The sequence below is a fragment of the Microchirus variegatus genome (genome assembly GCF_963457635.1).
Source record: "Microchirus variegatus genome assembly, chromosome: 10".
NCBI lineage: Eukaryota > Metazoa > Chordata > Actinopteri > Pleuronectiformes > Soleidae > Microchirus > Microchirus variegatus.
Genome location: NC_139811.1, coordinates 8,063,743 through 8,084,119, shown reverse-complemented (window position 1 = coordinate 8,084,119; position 20,377 = coordinate 8,063,743). Strand labels below are relative to the sequence as shown.

General features: G+C 40.5%; 1 protein-coding gene across 1 annotated transcript in view; it reads right to left on the bottom strand.

Moving 5' to 3' along the window:
• Nucleotides 1-12,284, bottom strand: part of usp43b (ubiquitin specific peptidase 43b) — a gene marked incomplete at its 5' end in the record, with an annotated part of 70,939 nt that extends 58,655 nt beyond the window's left edge. The window contains 2 exons of the mRNA XM_083896681.1: nt 2,877-3,023; nt 11,661-12,284. Of these exons, the coding sequence (XP_083752807.1) occupies nt 2,877-3,023; nt 11,661-12,284 (771 nt within the window). The remainder of the gene's footprint in view (nt 1-2,876; nt 3,024-11,660) is intronic.
• Between the last annotated feature and the right edge of the window lie 8,093 nt (nt 12,285-20,377).

Genomic DNA, 20,377 nt, shown 5'->3' with positions numbered 1-20,377 from the left:
TGTGTCATGCTGAGCTGTAAAGTGCAAACCACACACATGATAATACCAGAATTCACCAGACCAGACACTCCACATGTGATCTAACACACCCTACGTGATGAAGTCTGAATCCACATCACTGGCTCTGTGACACTGTATTTCCTCTAAGCATTCAGGAACAGAATTTTTAAATACATTTGTTTTGTATTACAGTATTTTATGTGGAAATTTGCCACAAAAGGTCTACAGTGGTACAACTCTCACAGTCCCCTATAACGTTTACTTCACACTAGTCGGTGATTTCTCCTAATACAACAGTGGCTTGATGAACTGTCTCTAAAATATTTAACACTCCCACTCCGAAATGCCATTGTTAATTAATCATGACAGCGCTTGTGTTTTGGAAGTACAGTTGGCAAACTTTTTCCCCGCGTCTGTGTCCTCTATTGCCTTCATCAGTGACTGATTAAACGTTTTATCATCCCATTATAGGGTTCAGACAAGCTAAACTTTCCCTCCTCTGTCACGACGCTGACAGGTTTGTGTCCTTCCACGCGTCGCCCGGCTCCCTCGGGGTGTGAACAAGGTGCGGCGACATATTCTGCCCGAGGTGCTGAGGGGCGCGTCGTGACAGACTTTTATCAGCAGCTCTGCAGGCCCCGCTCACCTGTCATGTCCTCTGGAGCTCCACGTGTAGCAAAAGACACAGACCAGACCTCTCTGCTGCAGCCTCCACCTCACTCACATGTGCACCCCAATTTAGCCCTTTGTTTACGTGATATTGGGAGAATTGTGTTTGAATAATGGCAACACAGGAAAGCTGGGGGAAGGTGATCGAAGGTGAACAAAGGTGAACTGTGGGAATCTGGGAATCTGGGAATCACAGGGTACCTCACGATACGATAAGATCCGTGATACATGGTCCATATACCAATAATATCCCGATACAACGATTCTGTGATGGAATATATTGCGAGTAGTGCTGGGCACGTTAACGCGCTCCGGTCAGTCGTCATGGATACGCGGCATGCGTTAATGTGCGGTAACGTTGACGCAGTTAACCACCGTTAACGTGCCCAGCGCTAATTGCGAGACAATCATATAGCGATACATCACGATATTGGTCTAACTGACGTAAACAAAACGTCCGTGTAAAGTTAAAAGTGCACGATTTCGCTATGTATTCACAACAAAGAGAACAAAGTGCGTAAAGTCTATGTATTGAACGGGGATGGAGCATCTCTTAGCGTAGCTTTCTCCACCATTATCGGGCAGTAAACTCACTCTTCTTCGGCCAGGTAACTTCCAACCAAGTAGCGACGCCTGGTGACGTTAGAGCGCCTTAATTTGTTAATTAAAATATCGATATTTACCCTGGTGTAACGATTATTGCATGAGGAAGGACAACGATATAATACCAAATCGATATTTTTACCAACCCCATAGTGACAGACACAGGTGTCTTATATTCACTAGCCAAATGACACTGCCTGAACACACCAGCCTTTCTGCAGAAGACTGCAGCATGTTGGTCACAGTGATTTCACAGAAAAAATAAAGGCCATTATTCGATGCATTTTCTTTGGAAGCATGAGACTGATCTTGATATCTTGCCATCCCACAATGATGAACAAGAGAATAAATCAGTGCAGTTAGCGCCTCGGGGGAAACAACAAGGCACTGGGTTTGAGTAGATTTATCTGCAATTACTCCACAAACAGCAAGGGTAGCACTTCTAATACACGACGCCTCTGGTTATCACCCGTGCAAACCCACAAAAATGAGGGATTTCTCGTCGCCAAGAAAAAATAAAAATAAAATAAATAATGATTTTAAATAATACATGGAAATTCTGCTTTAATGGCTCACAGCAGAGCCGTTATGAAGAAGTTCCATTCAGGAAGTGCGCGGCGCACCTGCAGCAGCGACCTCGAGGAGGAGCCGTGCTGAGAGAAAATCAAACACCGAAATCGGCTCACTTGTGCTCGCTGTGTCCACAGGCAAGTGGATTAGACACCTCCAGATTGCACACCTCATGTTGCCGCACTGGTTTGGTAATATAAAAACTGCACTGCCGAGCACATTTCGGAGGCCTGGAGGTAACCTGTGAGGAGATACTGTAACTAAGATGTTATCATTTCAGTGAGGTGACTGCTGTGTAATATAAATGAGAGCTCTGTGGTTAGCGACACAACAACACGATTGCTCTGAAGTTTGGGGTCACTTAGAAATGTCCTTTTTTTTTAAGGAAAAGCACTTTTTTTCAATGAATATAACATTAAAAGAATCAGAAATACACTCTATACATTGTTAATGTGGTAAAGGACTATTCTAGCTGCAAACGTCTTGTTTTAATGGAATACGTACATAGGTGTATAGAGGCCCATTTCCAGTGTTCTAATGGTACATTGTGTTTGCTAATCGCGTTAGAAGGCTATTGGATGATTTGAAAACCCTTGTGCAATGATGTTAGCACAGCTGAAAACAGTTTTGCTGGTCATTTCTCATATTGTCAATGTATTGACTATATTTTCAATTCACTTTGCAACTCTTTTGATGAATAAAAGTGTGACTTTTAATGGAAAACTTGTATAGATGACCCCAAACTTTTGAACGGTAGTGTACACTGTTCATAAAAGTACGATGCCTTTGATTTGCCACGCACTAATGATGTCGTCTTGATATATCAGGCCACCGGGGGGGTCATAATATATTATGTATTAATGCATGTATTTGATCACAACCAGTTGTTGATTAGATATGCGTCCATTTATTATGCAGTGGAAACCGATGTGATGTTATATTAAGGACGATACGTCGTCGGTGACGGAAAAAGAAAGTGTGATCAAACCCAGGGCTGGTACGTGACCTGACAGCCAGCGTGCTCGGTTCCTTACCTTTCCAGGTGCTTTAGTCTTGTTGTTGTTGTTGTGCGAGGCCAGATTGACGTCCTCGTGGACGCGGTCCAGCAGCCACAGGAGGAACTCGAGGGCGTCGTGTTGGGAATTACCGCGAAACTGCGATCCATACTTGGACACTACGGTCTGGAGAGAGGGAGGGGAAACAGACGGAACTGTAAATCTTTCAGCAGCTGCATAATCATGACATTGTGGATGAGTCGGTGCCTTTTATGAGCACAAGAAAACGAGTGTTGTAACATTAAAGTACTGGTGTTGAGTTACAGCTTCACAAATCCACTGATATATTATCTTCTGTAGGTCATTTTCCTTCACTGTGGCTGTGGTAGATTCTTGGAAAAGTAAGATGCTAAGAGATGTCCTCATTCTCTCACACATAATGTGAATTTCAAACACTACCTGTTTACCTGTTTTTGACAGCTCAGGAGTGTTGAGTGGCACAACTGAGGCTCCTGACTGATCAGCCCTGCGCTGAGTTTTCCACAGAACGCTGATCAGAGTAATCCTAGAATTGCAAATTTGCACTAAGTCTGTTCAGGCTTCACACGCACTGGTGCAGTATCAGCTTCCATATTTTTTAAAATCTGCCTTTGTTTGAAAAAAATATGCAGGCTACAAAAAGCGTGTGTAAAATGCCTTTTTTTCTCCTTTCTTCGATCAAGAAACTTTCCATATTTTTGACGTTAAATAAAGTGTGAATAAAGTAGGGTTAAGACGACTCTGCCTCACACACACACACAGTGTAATGAGACATTATATGAGAATGGCACCCAAGTCAATTAGGCAGGAATTAACTGCAGCACAGCCAGCGATGAGAGCTTACAGCAGAGGGAACAGATGACTGTAATCACTGCTTCATAATCCATTAATATGTGATGTGGCTCTTTTTAACTGTTACACCATAACATGGTGTAGGATGTGTGATGATGAAGCTGGAGCCGCGGTGCGGTAGAGCTGCTGGCTGTTTGAATACCAGAGCACAAGACAGATGGGGAAAGCAAAAGGCAGGTTCCCTTTAAAAGTTTAAAAAGGAGAAATGTGCAGCATGTACCAGAGTCGTAACTCTTTGGCCAGGTTTTCTACTTCAGTGTAGTTATAGATGGCTGGAGAAAAGTGAACATAAAATTTAGGAAACGCAGGAAAAACTGCAAGTGGCGCGTCTAGGACCTTTCAGGCTTTTCTCGAATCTCGTCTTCTGATCTCGTCTTGAAAGTGAAAGTGAAACATCCTTCGCCTCATGATTCTCAAATAAGTCATAAAGTGAAGAGTGTCATTCGACACTGGGGTCCTTACAGTCAAGAAGATAAGAAAGCTATTGTTCTGGTCAGTGCAGCTGGACAAATTCTCTCTTACTCCCTCACATGTACGATTAATACAGGCTATGTACCGTGTACAGGGCTGCAACGATTATTCAATTCATCCATTATCGTTTGATTAATAAATTAAAGGTGCCATATGTAAGAATGTGGCCCAAAACGGTTACTACATTCAAATTCAAGATACTGAGGTCTTTTAGGCCTCGTTTTTTGACGTAACCAGCAACCCGTGGTTGCTCGGCAGCAGAGACTCTACTGACTGCAATGATTGGTAGACGGCGGTAGGTGGCGCCACATGCCAAAACATGATTTCAAAACATAAACACGATTTGCAGTCTGCAAAAGATTTGTTTTAATGCAAATATTTTGTCTGTACTGTTGTTGTTGGTGAGTTCAGTTTGTTATATGAACATTATTCCTGAGTCTCTGTGACATATTAGGAGGATTTTATGGCCAGTTGTTTTAGATTTATTACATAATGCACCTTTAACCATCAACTATTTTGACAATCAATTAATCGATTTGACTTTTTTTCCAATAATTAAATCAAGCTTTATGCTTTTTCAGCTTCTTAAATGTGAATATGTACTGCTTTTTTTGCTCTATATAACAAATGAATCATTTGAGAACATAATTTCCAGGTTTGATAAACACTGATCGACGTTTTCTGACATTTTACCGACTTGATTAATCGTCAGTTGCAGCCCTCGCTGTGTATGACGTCCATGCTCCACACTAAACAAGAAAACCAATGTTTCCAAATCAAACTAACTGCATACGACTCAATCCATTTTACCGTTTTTGTTTGTGCTCCTGAAATACGCAGTCTTGTTTTGCAGCAAATGCTGTGACATAAACCTTGGGAACCACAGACACGCACTAACCTAAAGCTATTGTGCAGCTATTCATTACAGCAAAGCAATAACAGTAATTACCATCAGCCTTTTGAAGGTGGCAATTGTCTCGGTGATATAATTGAGGCTGTGGAAAATGCCCTGTGTGGTTTTTATTGCTCTCTGTCACATAATATCCACTGGCCAGTGACGAAAAGACAGAAAAAACCTTTAGCCATTTTAGCTTAATTAGCATGTAGCTATGTAGCGAGTGACCATAAATTATAAGTTTACTAATATTTCAGGCATTTCTCTTCATTCCTTTCTAGCTAAGTAATTATAAACCAATTTCTTTTAGATAAGATACGTGTTCAAACTGTACATAGGCTAATCATTCTAGCTATTTAGAATAGTTGTTTTAAGCTAATGTTAAACAGTAAACACACACCTTCTCCATGTTTTCAGCAAAGTGTTGAATAGTGAGTCTATGAATATTAAAAAACACACTGAAAGGAGAGTGAAAACACAACTAAAAGTGGAAAAGTTAACTTATGTATATTAAATGGAAACAAATAAACAACCTAGCAAGCTGCCGCGCAAACTCGCAAGCTAGGTCCGTTACTACTACTATTCTGCAGGGTGTTCAGTATAGCCATGTTTACATTTTGGTTAATTAGGGATAAAATATACCATAAAATAGTGACGCCACAGTGATTTTGTACGACGCAGGACATTTTGCTGACTGTTTGCTCTGAAAGAGACCAAAATGTGAAAAAAGAGCAGCTTTTAATCACTGCTGAAGCTAACTTAACACCCAACAGCAATCTGAGTTACCAATACACACCAAATAATTTGTCACATAGCTGTGAGACAAACTGTCTTCACAAAATAAATGAGCTTCCCAAATAGACCCATCAGGGCACAGATAGAGAGGACAACATTCCTGTTCAGTCATCGTATCAAGCCCTTGTCCTTCTCTCTCTCTCAGGCCTCTTGTTATGGAAACTGATAACCTGGCTATTGAGTAACTGTTTGAGTTTCAGCGTTCGTCCTTGTGCAGGCCTCTGAGCAAACACGCCATCTTTCCGGGGGGGAAGATTTTGAAAACGCACGAGTCCAGATCAAAGGCATACATCTGTTCCCAGGTTCATGAAACTCAACCCTTTAACTGTTCGAGGGGATACTCAGGACACAATAGCAATCGCGTGTTTTGAAATCATAAAATACCCCTCGAAAACACAGGAATCTTTCATTTTCAATTCATGTTTTAATCTGTTTTTAACTTGTTGTCCTAAAAGTCAAGTAGTTTTGGAATGTGGGAGAGCACCGGGTATTCAACTTCGTTGTTTTGTCTCCTCACTTGTGGTGCTTTTCCACTATACGGTACTAGCATGATTCAACTCTTTTTTTTTTGTTTTTACTTTTCCATTAGTGATAGTACCTAGTATCTAGTTCTTTTTATAGCACCTGCTCTGGCGAGGTTCCAAGCGAGCTGAGCCGATATTAAAATGGGACGTCAACAGACTGCTGGCCACTCATTGGTCAGCGTGTCATCACTGGAAGAGTCATCAATGACACAGTAATCAAACTGAACAAGGCCAAACTGCAGATCAGTTAAAAAGACTTCATCTCTAATATTAAAGGTGCATTATGTAATAAATCTAAAGCAACTGGCCATAAAATCCTCCTAATACTATGTCACAGAGACTCAGGAATATTGTTCATATATTCACAAACTAAACACACCAACAACAACAGTACAGCCAAAATATTTGCATTAAAAAAATTATATTTTGCAGACTTCAAATCATGTTTATGTTTTGAAATCATGTTTTGGCATGTGGCGCCACCTACCGACATCTACCAATCATTGCAGTCAGTAGAATCTCAGCTGCCGAGCAACCACGGGTTGCCAGTTACGTCAGAAAACGAAACCTAAAAGACCTCGGTATTTTGAAATTGAATGTAGTAACCGTTTTTGGCCACATTCTTACATATGGCACCTTTAAATAAAGACATTTCTAAAAACTCAATATTTAACAGAGGAGTCTGGTGTATTCAGTGACAGCGCTGCCAAAAGACAAAGATCTTGAGCCAAATCACAACCCATTGAGTGTATTTCAGTGTCAGACAGAGTTCTGTGATCCGGTCATGCAGGAAGTACTGAACTTATCTTTATAATCAACTGATTCTAATTAGTGTTGACGTAATGGCACGTGTGCTCTGATTCCAAACCAAGAGTAGAGCCGAGTAGTGCTAGAACTGTACAATGGAAAAGCTCCATTGGACTCCATTGGCAGCCAACTGACCCACGATGGGGGCCACTGCTGATTCATGACCTTTGCAGATCTTTTGATCACACAACGATGATTCCACATTGTCAGGGGAGGTAGAGCAACATCATTCATTTAAAACAAAAAGTGCAGCACATAGAGTATGTCCTTTAATCCCAAAAGAAAGAGAGATCCCTTTTAACACTTCCCCTTTCATCATTTCTTCTTATCAAAATTCATGTGATGTGAAGATGGCTAAGATACTCCTTTTTAAGTCTTTTTAATCTCGCTGCTTCAGCTTGACTTTTGCTATGCCCCTCTTACAAGAAAAAACACCTGACTTTCAGAGGCCTGCAAAGACTATAAACTAATTCAACTCTAGATTAATTCAGCCACTGGAACACAGACCAATCCTTTTGTTTGGGCGCTTGTTTATAAATGGTTTGGTCCGTCTGGATGTCCCTGCAAGTGCAAGCTAATTTAGTCTCCCAGACCAGACACAAGCCATAGAGATATCTTATTCTACAATGTCTCCTGACAGGCAGCTGTGGTATTACTCAACAGGCAATTTCAGAAGACCTAGGCTGCATGAACTCTGGACCTCCTACAGTCATCCATCCTAAGAGGCACGGCAGAATGCGTGTGCGCGTGTGTGTGCGTCCATGTTTCCAACGCAGGAAGCATCTCATCAAATACATGGGGGAGTGTTCAGGGTTTTTTCCTTTTAATCCATCATTTAATCTTGTCAAGATGTTTCCATGCTGTTACCTCTGACTGTTGTCCAAAAAAAGAATGCGATATCACACTCCCCGTGAGGTAGGAGGGAGACCAAAGTGTGGATACGGGGCTCTATTGGCAGCAAGAACTGTAACTGAATTGATTTTTAACAGCGTTAAAGTCCGGATGTTTTTTCCGAGAGGAAAAAAATAGATTCTGACACCCTGTTACATAAGCAGAAAAGAAGAAACGCTGACTTGGCTCTCAGGTAAAACTTTTGACTTCCTCGTTTCAAAGCATTCAAGTGAGGAATGACATTGCCAGCACATACAGAAGGGGTGAAGATATTCCAATATAATAATTAGCATGTCCAAAAAAGGATCTATTGTAGAGTTTCTTTGTTAGCTGCTCCATATTATCTACTTCAGGCCGTGATATTATGGCTCAGACAAATCCAGTATGGGTGCTTCTCTGCCTCTATCTCCAGCGTGGGCAGAGTATGAAAGCCTCAGGGCCTTTATCACAGAAGGAAGATTTCTAAAGGCGAAAGTTAATCATTTCCTTCCTGTGGCAACATACTTTAAATGACTACAGCAATGCAGCCAAATGAATGGTGCACCGTGGAGCTGACCTGCTCCACTCGCCACGCTGTATTAAGCAAGTTCACAGCACTGTTGCAATTAGGGGGGAAATGAGAGTGGACTCATGAGGTCATGAGTAAACACTGAGCCGAGTGAAGCTTGTATTTTTCACTCCGCGCTTTTGGTGTCATGACGCGCGCGAGGGCGTCCAGACAGCGACCTGCTGACCCAGTGCCCTCAGGCCGCAGTGAGCGTCATAATCACCTGGATAGGACATCACTTCAATCACGGGGGGTTTAAAGTGCTTGTTATTGCATGTGCGATGAGAGCGACTGCTCCGCTGCATGATATTTATTTACGAGGGCTGCCCTACGTTTCATAGAGGTGTTTATTGCTCACTGCAGGAATAGCATGTGATTATGTCTGACTGTAATCGCGTATCCTTCACTCGAGCATAAACCGAGGAACTAATAATGTAAGAGTAGGAGTTTGGTTAATGACAGGCTGAAGATGCAATACTGAGTCTATGCCTTTTAATGTTGCTTACCAGTGCTTTTCCTCACTTAACTCTGTGTTATCATTACAGAGCTGGCTCAAAGCATGGAGGGGGGTAATCGACCCACCAAATCAGCTCTCTACATCCCCACCCAAAAAAGAGAGATTATATTATGTATTATTAAACTCTCTGTGGCTTTACTTTTCTATATCTAAAACATTCCATATTAAAGCTCACAGTCCTAAGGCTACCAACTAAGAACCAGACGGGCCTGGTACGTTTCTGTGGCAACGAGTTAGACGCATGCACAGCTTACGTCCACTATGTGGCGCTATAGTGCTGCAACTGTCTCAATATAGCCAGTAGAAGAAGAAACACCAACTACAGACGTGGTGGAGCAAACAACAAATACATAAATAAATGAAATAATAATAACAATACAATATTAAGATATAATGATGATATAATAATATAATATTATAAATGTAATATTGAGAGGGACCTGCTAAGTAATTTTGGCTCATTCGCCATATTAGAGAAGAAGAAGAATCTACATTTGTGGATGAAAAACTACTACTTCATGTCCAAAATGATCTGCTGTGGATAATTAATAATAAATATAGAGTTGACCTGTTGTTCCAAATCAGAAATCTGTGCAGAGATACGTTCTCCGTTTGTGAATCCTATTTGTAACATTTGGTTATGGAATGAAGAGATTTGAGGAGAATTATTGTACTTCCTACGTCCATGTTTGTCTCTCAGCTTAAGATACATCACAGGCCAGTGTCTGCCTTGGAGTGTCTCCGTTTCCTCCAGTATTTCATAAATAATATCTATGAAAATACAATGCAAAACACAGAACTAGAACTGACTGAAAGAAATCACTCACTAAAATAATACTATTAGTGTAATAATATACATCAGATATATTTAATATATTAGATTTAAGATATAAGATTTTTATGATGTTTTGGCTGATTAAGGGTTAAAACCAGCCATCTTAATTCAGGGTCTTCAAACTGTGGAGAGCTCAGTGTACAGCCTGACAGAATTTATTAGTAAACGAAGAAGAGGAATTGGTGAGTTGTGTGGGCTACACAGTCTCATTTCTCACATCATCTGACTGCAGCCGTGGACCCGAGTGGCCCCTTCAGCTGCACACTTAGAGGACGCAGCCTTGACTGCCTGGACACAGCTCCAGTGTAATGAGGTGCATTCACAGACCCAGGCAAATTTCATCACTTCTGCGGGGGGGATCTACAACAGGTTGAGCCTACGTGAGTAGCTTCACGGTGGAGCGTTTTTAAGATTTCCACTCTGGAGGGTGGGTTAATTTTTTTGCATTTTTAAGCCTCAAAAACGCTGTCGCCGTCTATACGAAAGGCACGTCTGATAAAATATTTTGTCAGTTTCACCCGGGAGCGTTGTCGTGTAAAGCCAGCCTATTTTCTACCACTTTATCCTCCATGTGAGGGTTGTGGGGAGCTGGGGCCAATCACAGCTGACATAGAGCTAACATATAAAGTCAATTTAGATCAGTTTTTCTCAATGGTGGTCCTCAGGGACTCCTGCCTTGCATTTTCTTTGGATCAGTGTTCCTCAATCCTGGTCCTGGGGACATACTGCGCTCCATGTCTTATAAGTTGCCTTTTTTTGTCTTAGAAATGTCCACATTTTTTGTCACTTGACCTATTGACCCCCTCCTGTCCAGACTAGCTGCTCAGTGGCCCCCAGGTCATTTGAGTTTGAGCTCTCTGCTCTAATCTGTTATACTACATGGTGTGCACTGTCATAACCTTTCCTCTCATATTTCAATAAATAATTGCTGCTGGAGTCTACATGATTCGATTTTTAAAGCACTGTGTGTGACCGTTATTTATTTATCTATCTTAGCCTTCAGTTATTAAAGACCCCCACAAAGTTCAGATTTTTTTCTCAAACCCTGAACCAGAGCTTCTCAGTGGGGGGGAATCTATCTCAGCTTTGGGGCTCCAGGCAACAGCTTACATGCCTGTGCTGTAATGCAGTGTTCCCAACCCTGGTCCTCAGAGAACACTGCCCTGCCATGTTTTACATATTTCCCCGCCCAAAAAAACACCTAGCTCAACTTTCAAAAAAATATTTTTTTTTACTTTTGTCATAAAAAATCCAAAAAATGTAATGTTTCAACTTTTGTAAAAAAAAAAAACAAAAAAAAAAACACCTGATTCAAATAAATCGTCAGCTCATCATCAAGCTCAACTTTCAAAAAAAAAAAAAAAATGTTTTTAACTTTTGTCAATTTTCCCGAAAAATGTCATGTTTCAACTTTAAAATAATAATAATAATAATAATAATAATAATAATAATAATAATAATAATAATTATGTTTCAACTTTTGTAAAAAAAAAAATAAAAAAAAAAATTCTTAAAAAAAGAATCAAAAATGAATGTTTCATCTGAATGAGGTGTTTTTTCGGAGCAGGGCAAAATCTAAAACATGGCATGGCTTCGTTCCCTGAGGACCAGGGTTAGGACACTGGTGTAATAGATGCTGTGTGTCTGTACCTTGAAGTCCACAGACAGTTGTGGCGTGTACTCCAGAGTCCACAGAGCCCGGACAAGTGACGCCAACTGCTCCGTGACTTCTCCCCTGAGCAGCCGCGGCTCGTCGCTCCTCACCGCGCCGTTGACGCTGCTCTGACTCAGGTCCAGCTTGTACCTCTCCAGCCCCAGGTACTCGGCCAGCAGGTCGGTGTTGCTCAGACACTGGACCACGGCGTTCATGAAGCAGGTGTTCCCGTGGTTCTTCAGCCCCAGCACACCCGGGACCTTGTCGCCGTACTGGTACAGCAGCTTCTCTCTGCCGGTGCACAGGGACGAGGACGTGCTCGAGGTGTTGTTGTTGTTCTTCACCACCTGGACATCTTCTCTGATGAGGATCCCTGAGCTGGCGCTGAGCGTGCAAGGTGCGCCGTTCCTGAAGCCGCCGTCGTCGTCCTCTGCGTCCTGCGCGTCCGCGTCTCCAAAGTGCGTGAAAGTGCCCAAACTTTTGATGATTCTGTTCATAAAGCTCCCCACTGACTTTAGCGGCTTCTTTCTGAAAAGCTTCCCAGATTTCTGCTTCTTCTCCCTGCGCTTCTCCTCCTTCAGTGTCGGCATTTCCTCCTTGACTCCTCTCGGTTTCTCCATGACAGCAGCAGCAGCAGCAGCAGCTCCTCTACTCCTTCTCCGCCGGTTTATTCTCAGGCTTGCAATTGCGTAAATTCCTGCGCCGGTGTGTCACTTCTCTGCCAGTGTCCTCTGTCCGGGCAGCAGAGGGAAAAGCGCGCAGAGGTGACAGCATCACCGCACTGAGTCCAGCCTGCGCTGACGGTAAACCTCCTTTATCCATAACAGCACTTACTGAAGGCGTTCATTATCTCCACCGACACCGCTGTCACAGACAGCAGCAGCAGCAGCATCCCGTCATGCCCAGCGACAACACGAGCCTCTCTCCAGCGTCCAGCTGCAGCAGCGCGGAGCTTCTCTCTCTCTCTCTCTCTCCTCTGTCTCCCACTAAGTTCGCCTGGAAAAGGCTTGTGATTGTGTGACTGCACCCGCCCACTCCACAGCACATGGACGAGAGAAGAGAGAGCACTGTATGCAACGCATGCTGGTACTGTTGTCTGCTGTCTCACCAGTGCACAGAAGTTAGACTATAGTTTCTCTTTTGCCTACAAGTAAAAGTCAGTCTTATTCCTACAAAATCCCACTCAAGTGAAAGTGAAATCAGATTGAATATTTGTCTATTTTCACTTTTACTTCTTTGAGACTCAAATCACACAGAAAATCTCCAGTGCAGAGCTGCTTCAAGTGACTTTGGGGCCCTAGGTAATAGAGGGACTTTGAATAATAGCACTTTTCCACTATACAGTTCCAGCACGGCTCGCCTCGGCTCGACTTGATATGGTTTTCCGTTAGTCAGTGTGCGATTTGTTGGGTGAACCCCAAGGAAATGACTAGGATTTTTAAGTCTTTTTTAACTGATCTACAGTTCGCCATTGTTCGGTTTGATTCTTGTGTCGGAGGTCAAGCAGAGGTCACGATCGTGACTCTTCCAGTGGGAAAAAGTGGGTAGTATCTGGGCCTGTAATGGACTGTTAGAAGAAAACTATGGTGAAAAGTAAGAACAAAGAGTTTTTGATTCAAGACCGATGTGTTAAAGGAGATTTTTGATCACTGTTAAATCTGTTTTCCCTTATCCAAATGTGCCCTACTGTGAGTCAAATGATGCGTTTTGCATCACAGTAGGGCAAATTTTGAAAATGGAAAACAGATTTTTTTACAACTCAGTGAAAAACTGAGGGAGGGAAGCACATTTTCTAAAAAATACTACTGCTATTCTAGCAATACAAAGCCACATTCAAATCGGTGAAGTATCCCTTTAATTGTTGATTTTTACAACTCTCCATGTTAAAACTCAGCTCGGGACTTTACCAACCCTGTTGTGACATCCAAGCTTTAGTAAAAGTTCTAGATATCTGAAATGAAACACTGCTTTAAAGGTGCATTATGTAATAAATCTAAAGCAACTGGTCATAACATCCTCCTAATATGTCACAGAGACTCAGGAATAATGTTCATATAACAAACTGAACTCACCAACAACAACAGTACAGCAAAATATTTACATTAAAAAAAAATCTTTTGAAGACCGCAAATCATGTTTATGTTTTGAAATCATGTTTTGGCATGTGGCGCCACCTACCGCCGTCTACCAATCATTACAGTCAATAGAGTCTCAGCTGCCGAGCAACCACGTGTTGCCAGTTACGTCAGAAAACGAAACCTAAAAGACCTCGGTATTTTGAATTTGAATGTAGTTTAACCGTTTTTGGCCACATTCTTACATATGGCACCTTTAAATGTCCACAAACAAAAGCAAAATGGTTCTTTTGTTTTATTATAACAACAGCTGTCAAATAAATGAAGAATACAGACAATTCATCAGTTAGAATTATTAAATGGTGAATGGAAAAAAACTCAAAACTGTTCCTCCGACAGGAAATTGTGCCAAACTGCTCGACGTCTTGTTACCACTCTCTACAGAGAGCAGGATGAATGATGTGAAAACTAAATGTTAGAAAAAAGCTTAGAAGCCTAAGAGTCTGATGCAAGGTTGATAGATTTTTTTTTTTTTCATCTTATAAAGCTCTCACAAAATGTCCAGCACTTGACATCAGTGCTTTTTTATCTCCTTTCTTTTTTTTTGCTGAATCGCTCTGAGCAAACTAAAGATCCTGTGATCCTGACCTTGTGAAAGTGTCATTCGCTATACACCGCGACTGGATATTTTAGGTTTGTGCTGACACACTGATGCAGGCTGTCAGCCACTTCACTGCTCTACTGCCAGTGGATGATGTCTCATGTACAGATTCCTGCCAGTTGAGTATAAAAAGAGACTGTGTGTGTGTGTGTGTGTGTGTGTGTGTGTGTGTGTGTGTGTGTGTGAGTGATTCAGCATCTTACAGTTACTGTTTCCTGGATTATTCCCATCATTCCTGGACCATTAGGTATCGGGGAGCAGCTCTGCTTATCTCCTCTCCTCACTACAAAGATATGTTTGGGCTGTTTTTTCTTTTTTTTCACTAATGATAGAAACGACAGATTTAATGCTTGTAGTGAGCAAAAACATTATGACCGACTCTCCTCCTCCTCCTCCTCACTTCTAAGAAGTCTAAGTCAGAGGAGTGAGCCAAGGCTTTCGTCAGAAGTGAGGCATGCTGCACCTCCTCTGTGTGGTGTAATTGATATGGGATAATTTGTTGATGGGATTAAATAATCCCACAAGACTATTAAAAGAGAACACTCAATAATGCTCTCACCTCCTGCACTCAATAGACTACAAACTCAAACTGGTTGGAAAACTTCAAAATAAAATTATTACTGGCAACAACCAAATTAATCAAGTTAATTGGAAACTAAAGTTAGTTGGCTTAATTTAGCTTCAGTTAACTTTATCTAGTTAGGTCAGATTTCTCAAGCTATCACTTAATATTGAGGTTTATTACATCAATGGACTAATTTTGCATCACAAATTTCATTTCGATTGTGAACTACATATCAACACAGGCACTTTTATTTTGAAATCATGAAATATCATCATAAATACATTACTGTTCAAAAGTTTGGGGTCACCAATACAATTTTGTTTGTGTTTTCTATTAAAAGTCACACTTTTATTCATCAAAATGAATAGAAAAAATATTCAAGACATTGACAATATTAGAAATAATGATTTTAATTCCAAATAATAATTTTGCCCTTTCGTCCAAGAACCAGCTAAACTGTTTTCAGCTGTGCTAACATCATTGCACAAGGGTTTTCTAATCATCCAATAGCCTTCTAACGCCATTAGCAAACACAATGTACCATTAGAACACTGGAAATGGGCCTCCATACACCTATGTACATATTCCATTAAAAACCAGACATGTGCAGCTAGAATAGTCGTTTACCACATTAACAATGTATAGAGTGTATTTCTGATTAAATTTAACATTGTATTCATTGAAAAAAAGTGCTTTTCCTTCAAAAATAAGGACATTTCTAAGTGAGCCCAAACTTTTGAACAGTAGTGTATTATTATCTCACCGTCTTTTTCTCAAAAAGTTGACTGAACTAGAAACTCTGCAGATCCCTGACTTAAGTTCTATGAATTGAAGTGTTTTTTTTTTTTTTAGTTTGACAACCATTTTCTTGCCTCACCAGAATCAGAATCAGCACTTCAAAGCAAACAAGGCCCTGAAAAGCCTCGGATTCCACATGAACGCAAAACTTTCCCTTACGTAAGATGAACTTTGTTTGTCTGTAGGCGGCGGGTTTTGTTGTTCCCGTGTTAAGCTGCTTTCTCAGTGAAAAGCAACATCTATTTCTGTATCATTTGTATAAATTGTCTCACGGAAACACAGGTACTCCCTCATAAAGACATACAAGAGTGTGGCCTATATAGTTTTTTTCTTTCTTTTCTTTGATGTCAGGAACATTTGTATATCGTGCAGAGCTCCAGCCTTTGAACATTAACGCGGCGTGAAGTTATGGTCATACGAAGCACAAGAGAAAGTAAGGTGTATCTCTTTGTGGAGCACAATAATTAGATCTGTGCCGCTGCACTGTGACCTAATAGTGAAGTGATGTTACGCCTATAAATGGAGAAGCAAATTGCCTCTTTGACGCTCATCTCTACAAAGAAGGAAATGAAGATGAAGTGAGGAACAGAGACCATCTGGTCTGGCCTGAGTCTCGCATATGTTGTCTGTTCCAGGAGCAAACTGTGTCTTAGATAAAAGAACAAAGTCATGCAGTCACATCACAGTGTCCTTTCCTACTGTCAAGAACAACTGGAGGACAGAGCATGCAATACATCACCCATGTTTGCCAGATTAAAGTAGTTGACAAGTATTTAAAGGACATATTTTATGCAAAATCCACTTTTAATCATTGTAATACTATGAGTCGGCAAAGTGTGAAAAAAGAAGACTCAGTCATGTTTTTGTGGTCCTCCTCAGTCTAAGTACAGGAGATAAAACACGCAATGTTGACTTCCGTGCTCACTGCTACGTCACAATGACACATTCCTGGGATTGTTGTCTTTCGGAGCTCCGCTTTGTCCCTAAAAAAACGCGAGAGTGCAGGCGAGGAAGTCTGCGAAGTGTTCTATCCCTGGCTGCACAGTGCAGCACAGAGTTCTACACAAACTTCCAGCCTCAGAGGATTTACATTTTATATATGACGGCAATGTGCCAGCTAGAGTCTTTTCCAAATGCTAACTGCTGTTAGCTGCCGGAGCCTCAGTGACTACGCTGACGTAGTTTCCTGTGTTTCATTTGCATTTAAAGAGACAGACACTCAAAACAGAGCGTTCTGAACAGGGCTGTTTTGTGCAGGGTGATTGAACTGCTGTGGTGCTTCATCCTTAAGGTATTTTGACCAAAGCATGTCACAGACATGTTCATTAGAACACCAGGGAACTAGGTTCACTTGTAGAAATAGGGTATAATATGTCTACTTTAAGGAAAAACTTGGTAAGACACAACAATATGTTATTATATGGTATAAGAGAGGATGATGAATTTTAGCTTTGTAATATGATAATCAGGGCTGCAGCATAACGATTATTGTCATAATCTATTCATCTGTCAGTTATTTTCTCGATTAATCGAGTAATGGTTTAGTCCATAAAATGTCATAAAATGTTGAAAAATATCGATCGGTGTTTGTCGAACCTGGAGATGACGACGTTCTCAAATGTCTTGTTTTTGTCCACAAAGAATCACAGAAACTGGTTTTAATTCTTTAGAAAACAGTCAAACCGAATAATCGATCATCAAAATTGTTCCCTATTAATTGAGTTATCGTTTCGTTTACTTTTTAAATGACATTATTTTCATTATTAGTGCAATATTATGTCCTTATTAACACACTGCCTCACCAACAAGCTGTAAATAGCATTAAAATAAGATGATATTACTAATCAGTGAACAGTTCAAGGATATTATCGTGTTATGAGTACGTTAGATGTTTTCATGAAGAAGAGGAACAAGAATGATCTTTTTTTTAGGCCTAACAAGGTGCTTTTTGTGTCTAATTAAGTTATTATTAACTGAATATCATTATGCTAATTTCCTACTCTGAGTAGAAGTCGGACCACTTTATATGCATGTTTGTAGTCATGTAAACAATATATGTTTATTAGTATCTTCTGAATAATGTTCTGAGCTACTGCAACATGTAACAGCCAATGTTCTTACACAACTTTGACAAGGCTTAAAAGAAAAAAAAAAAAGAAGATGATTACCTTCAACGGAGCTTAAGTGATGTAACCGTTCCTGTGATGTGATTTAGTTTCTGCAGGAGAGAAACAGAAGGGATTGAGTGGGCGAGTGCTGGCTTCCACCAGGTCCCAGATTATGCAGGCCCCATCTGAGCTGGCAATAACACATTCCTTGTCAGTGCCTTTAATCTTAATGCAGTTGGCAGAGGCCGTGTGCTTTCTTGTGGATTCCACAGGCTTCTGAGTCCTGGGCAGGATCCCCCCCCCCCCCCCCCCCCCCCCCACACACACACACACACACACACCTGGACGGAGAAGAGACACAGCACACTTCAGGTACCTGACACAGAGACTGTGGAGTCCAGGCTGCACAGCTATTTCTATCCATGCCCTATTTCATCCACAGCCAGTCCTATTTTTACTGTATCTGAACTTTTATCAGGAAAGAAGACGCATACATTCATAGATTCACACACACACGCGGCAAGGAACCAGGTCAGCTCATACTCCGTACAGAAGCAGAAAACAGGCATGCAGTCTCTATTCATATATATAATATATTTATGATATACAATTATTCCCTCGCAATCTCAGGCTGTGGCAACAACCGATAATCCTAAACTGTGAATGTACCAATGAGAAAGTGGCCATCCAGGACTTCACTACACAGGCTTCAATTTCAAATCAATACTTGTGGCTCCCTCTATTGGTCTATTTTGGACTTACCATGATTTTGTTCTTCTAACATCCTGGGACACCACTGCCCTGCATGTTGTAGATCAGTTATGTCCAATGGTCAATGGCCAATCTGGAGTCAAATAACATAGCATAAAAGATGCTGAATTCATGTATCTGTCTGTCACAGGTAGGTTTCAAACCTCAGAATCTTGATTTCCAGATTTGGAAACACTGATGTATGAATGTGAATATTTTGTAATCTCATAATGTGAATATTTTGTAATCTCAGTATGTGAATATTTTGTCATCTCAGAATGTGAATATTTACTAATCTCTGAATGTGAAAGTTTTCTCATTTCAAAATGTGAATATTTTGTAATCTCTGAATAGGACAGTTTTGTAATCTCAGAATGTGAAAGTTTTCTAATCTCAAAATGTGAATATTTTGTAACCTCTGAATATGAAAATTTTGTAATCTCAGAATGTGAATATTTTCTAATCTCTGAATGTCCAAGTTTTCTAATCTCTGAATGTGAACATTTTCTAATCCCAGAAGGTGAATTTTTTCTAATCTCTCAATGTGAACATTTTCTAATCTCTTTAATGTGAACATTTTCTCATCTCAGAATGTGAATATTTTCTAACGTTTTCTAATATCTGAATGCCAAAGTATTCTAATATTAGAATGTGAATATTTTCTAATCTCTTGATGTGAATTCCAGGTTGGGTAAACACTGATCGGCATTTTTGAACATTTTCCTACACTTTATGGACAAAAGAATTCTTGATTGATCGAGAAAATAACCGACAGATTACTTCAATCTAAAAAAATAGTCGTTAGTTGCAGCCCTAATCTAAAACATGCAGGGCAGTGGGTCTCCAGGACCAGGATTAGGAAACCCTGATCTAACAAAAGCACTAACAAGAAGCATGAAACTACTGCTGCACCACATAACTGCAACAAATGACAGAGGTGATGATGATAGCATTGTTCAGGCTGGTGAAGAACAGGAGAAGAAGAAGAAGAAGAAGAAGAACAACAACAACAAGGAGAATGATTCCTGCTGAGTCAGCATGTCCACCCCCAACCATCTGGTTCTCTGTGCACCTGCAGCCACTAAGTGCAAAATACTTCACCTGAAAAAAATCTGCAGATTTCAAAAGGACGGCAATGATTCACGCAACCTCGTTGTTTAAAATAGAATTCCACTTTTAGGCCTCTGTTTGTGAATTAACCTTTCTCGGGCTCACAAGCGTCATTTTATTGACTTCTTAATGGAACATTGGTCTTTCTGTAGCAATGCCAGATAAAAATCACATGTGAGTTTCTATTACGCTGTTTATATATTAATGATCTGCAACTCACATCCAAGATCAATTTAGTCTGGGGACAATCTGAAATCCACTTTAAAAAAAATTTATTAAAAAAAAACTTTTCATTTTTGTATGTGAAAATACAAAGAAAAATAAATTTTCTTCAAACTTTTTTTTCATCACTATTTTGATTTATGTAAGGGAAATCAGGCAAAAACATTCCTGATTCCTGTAACAACACATATAAACGTATAGCCACGGTCAATTAATTAAAGCATTAAATTGATAATTTTAATCTTTAATTATGTCATTATACTTTTCAGCTTCCTGTATTCACTATCATTGGTTTTGCCATTTATTTACAAATCCATCCGAAGCAAACATAGTATTCTTGAAATCTGCTAGCGCACGTCAGAAGCGTACTCCCATCAATGCCTTTCGCCATAAACTTTTTTGTCATAATTATCATGGATGTAAT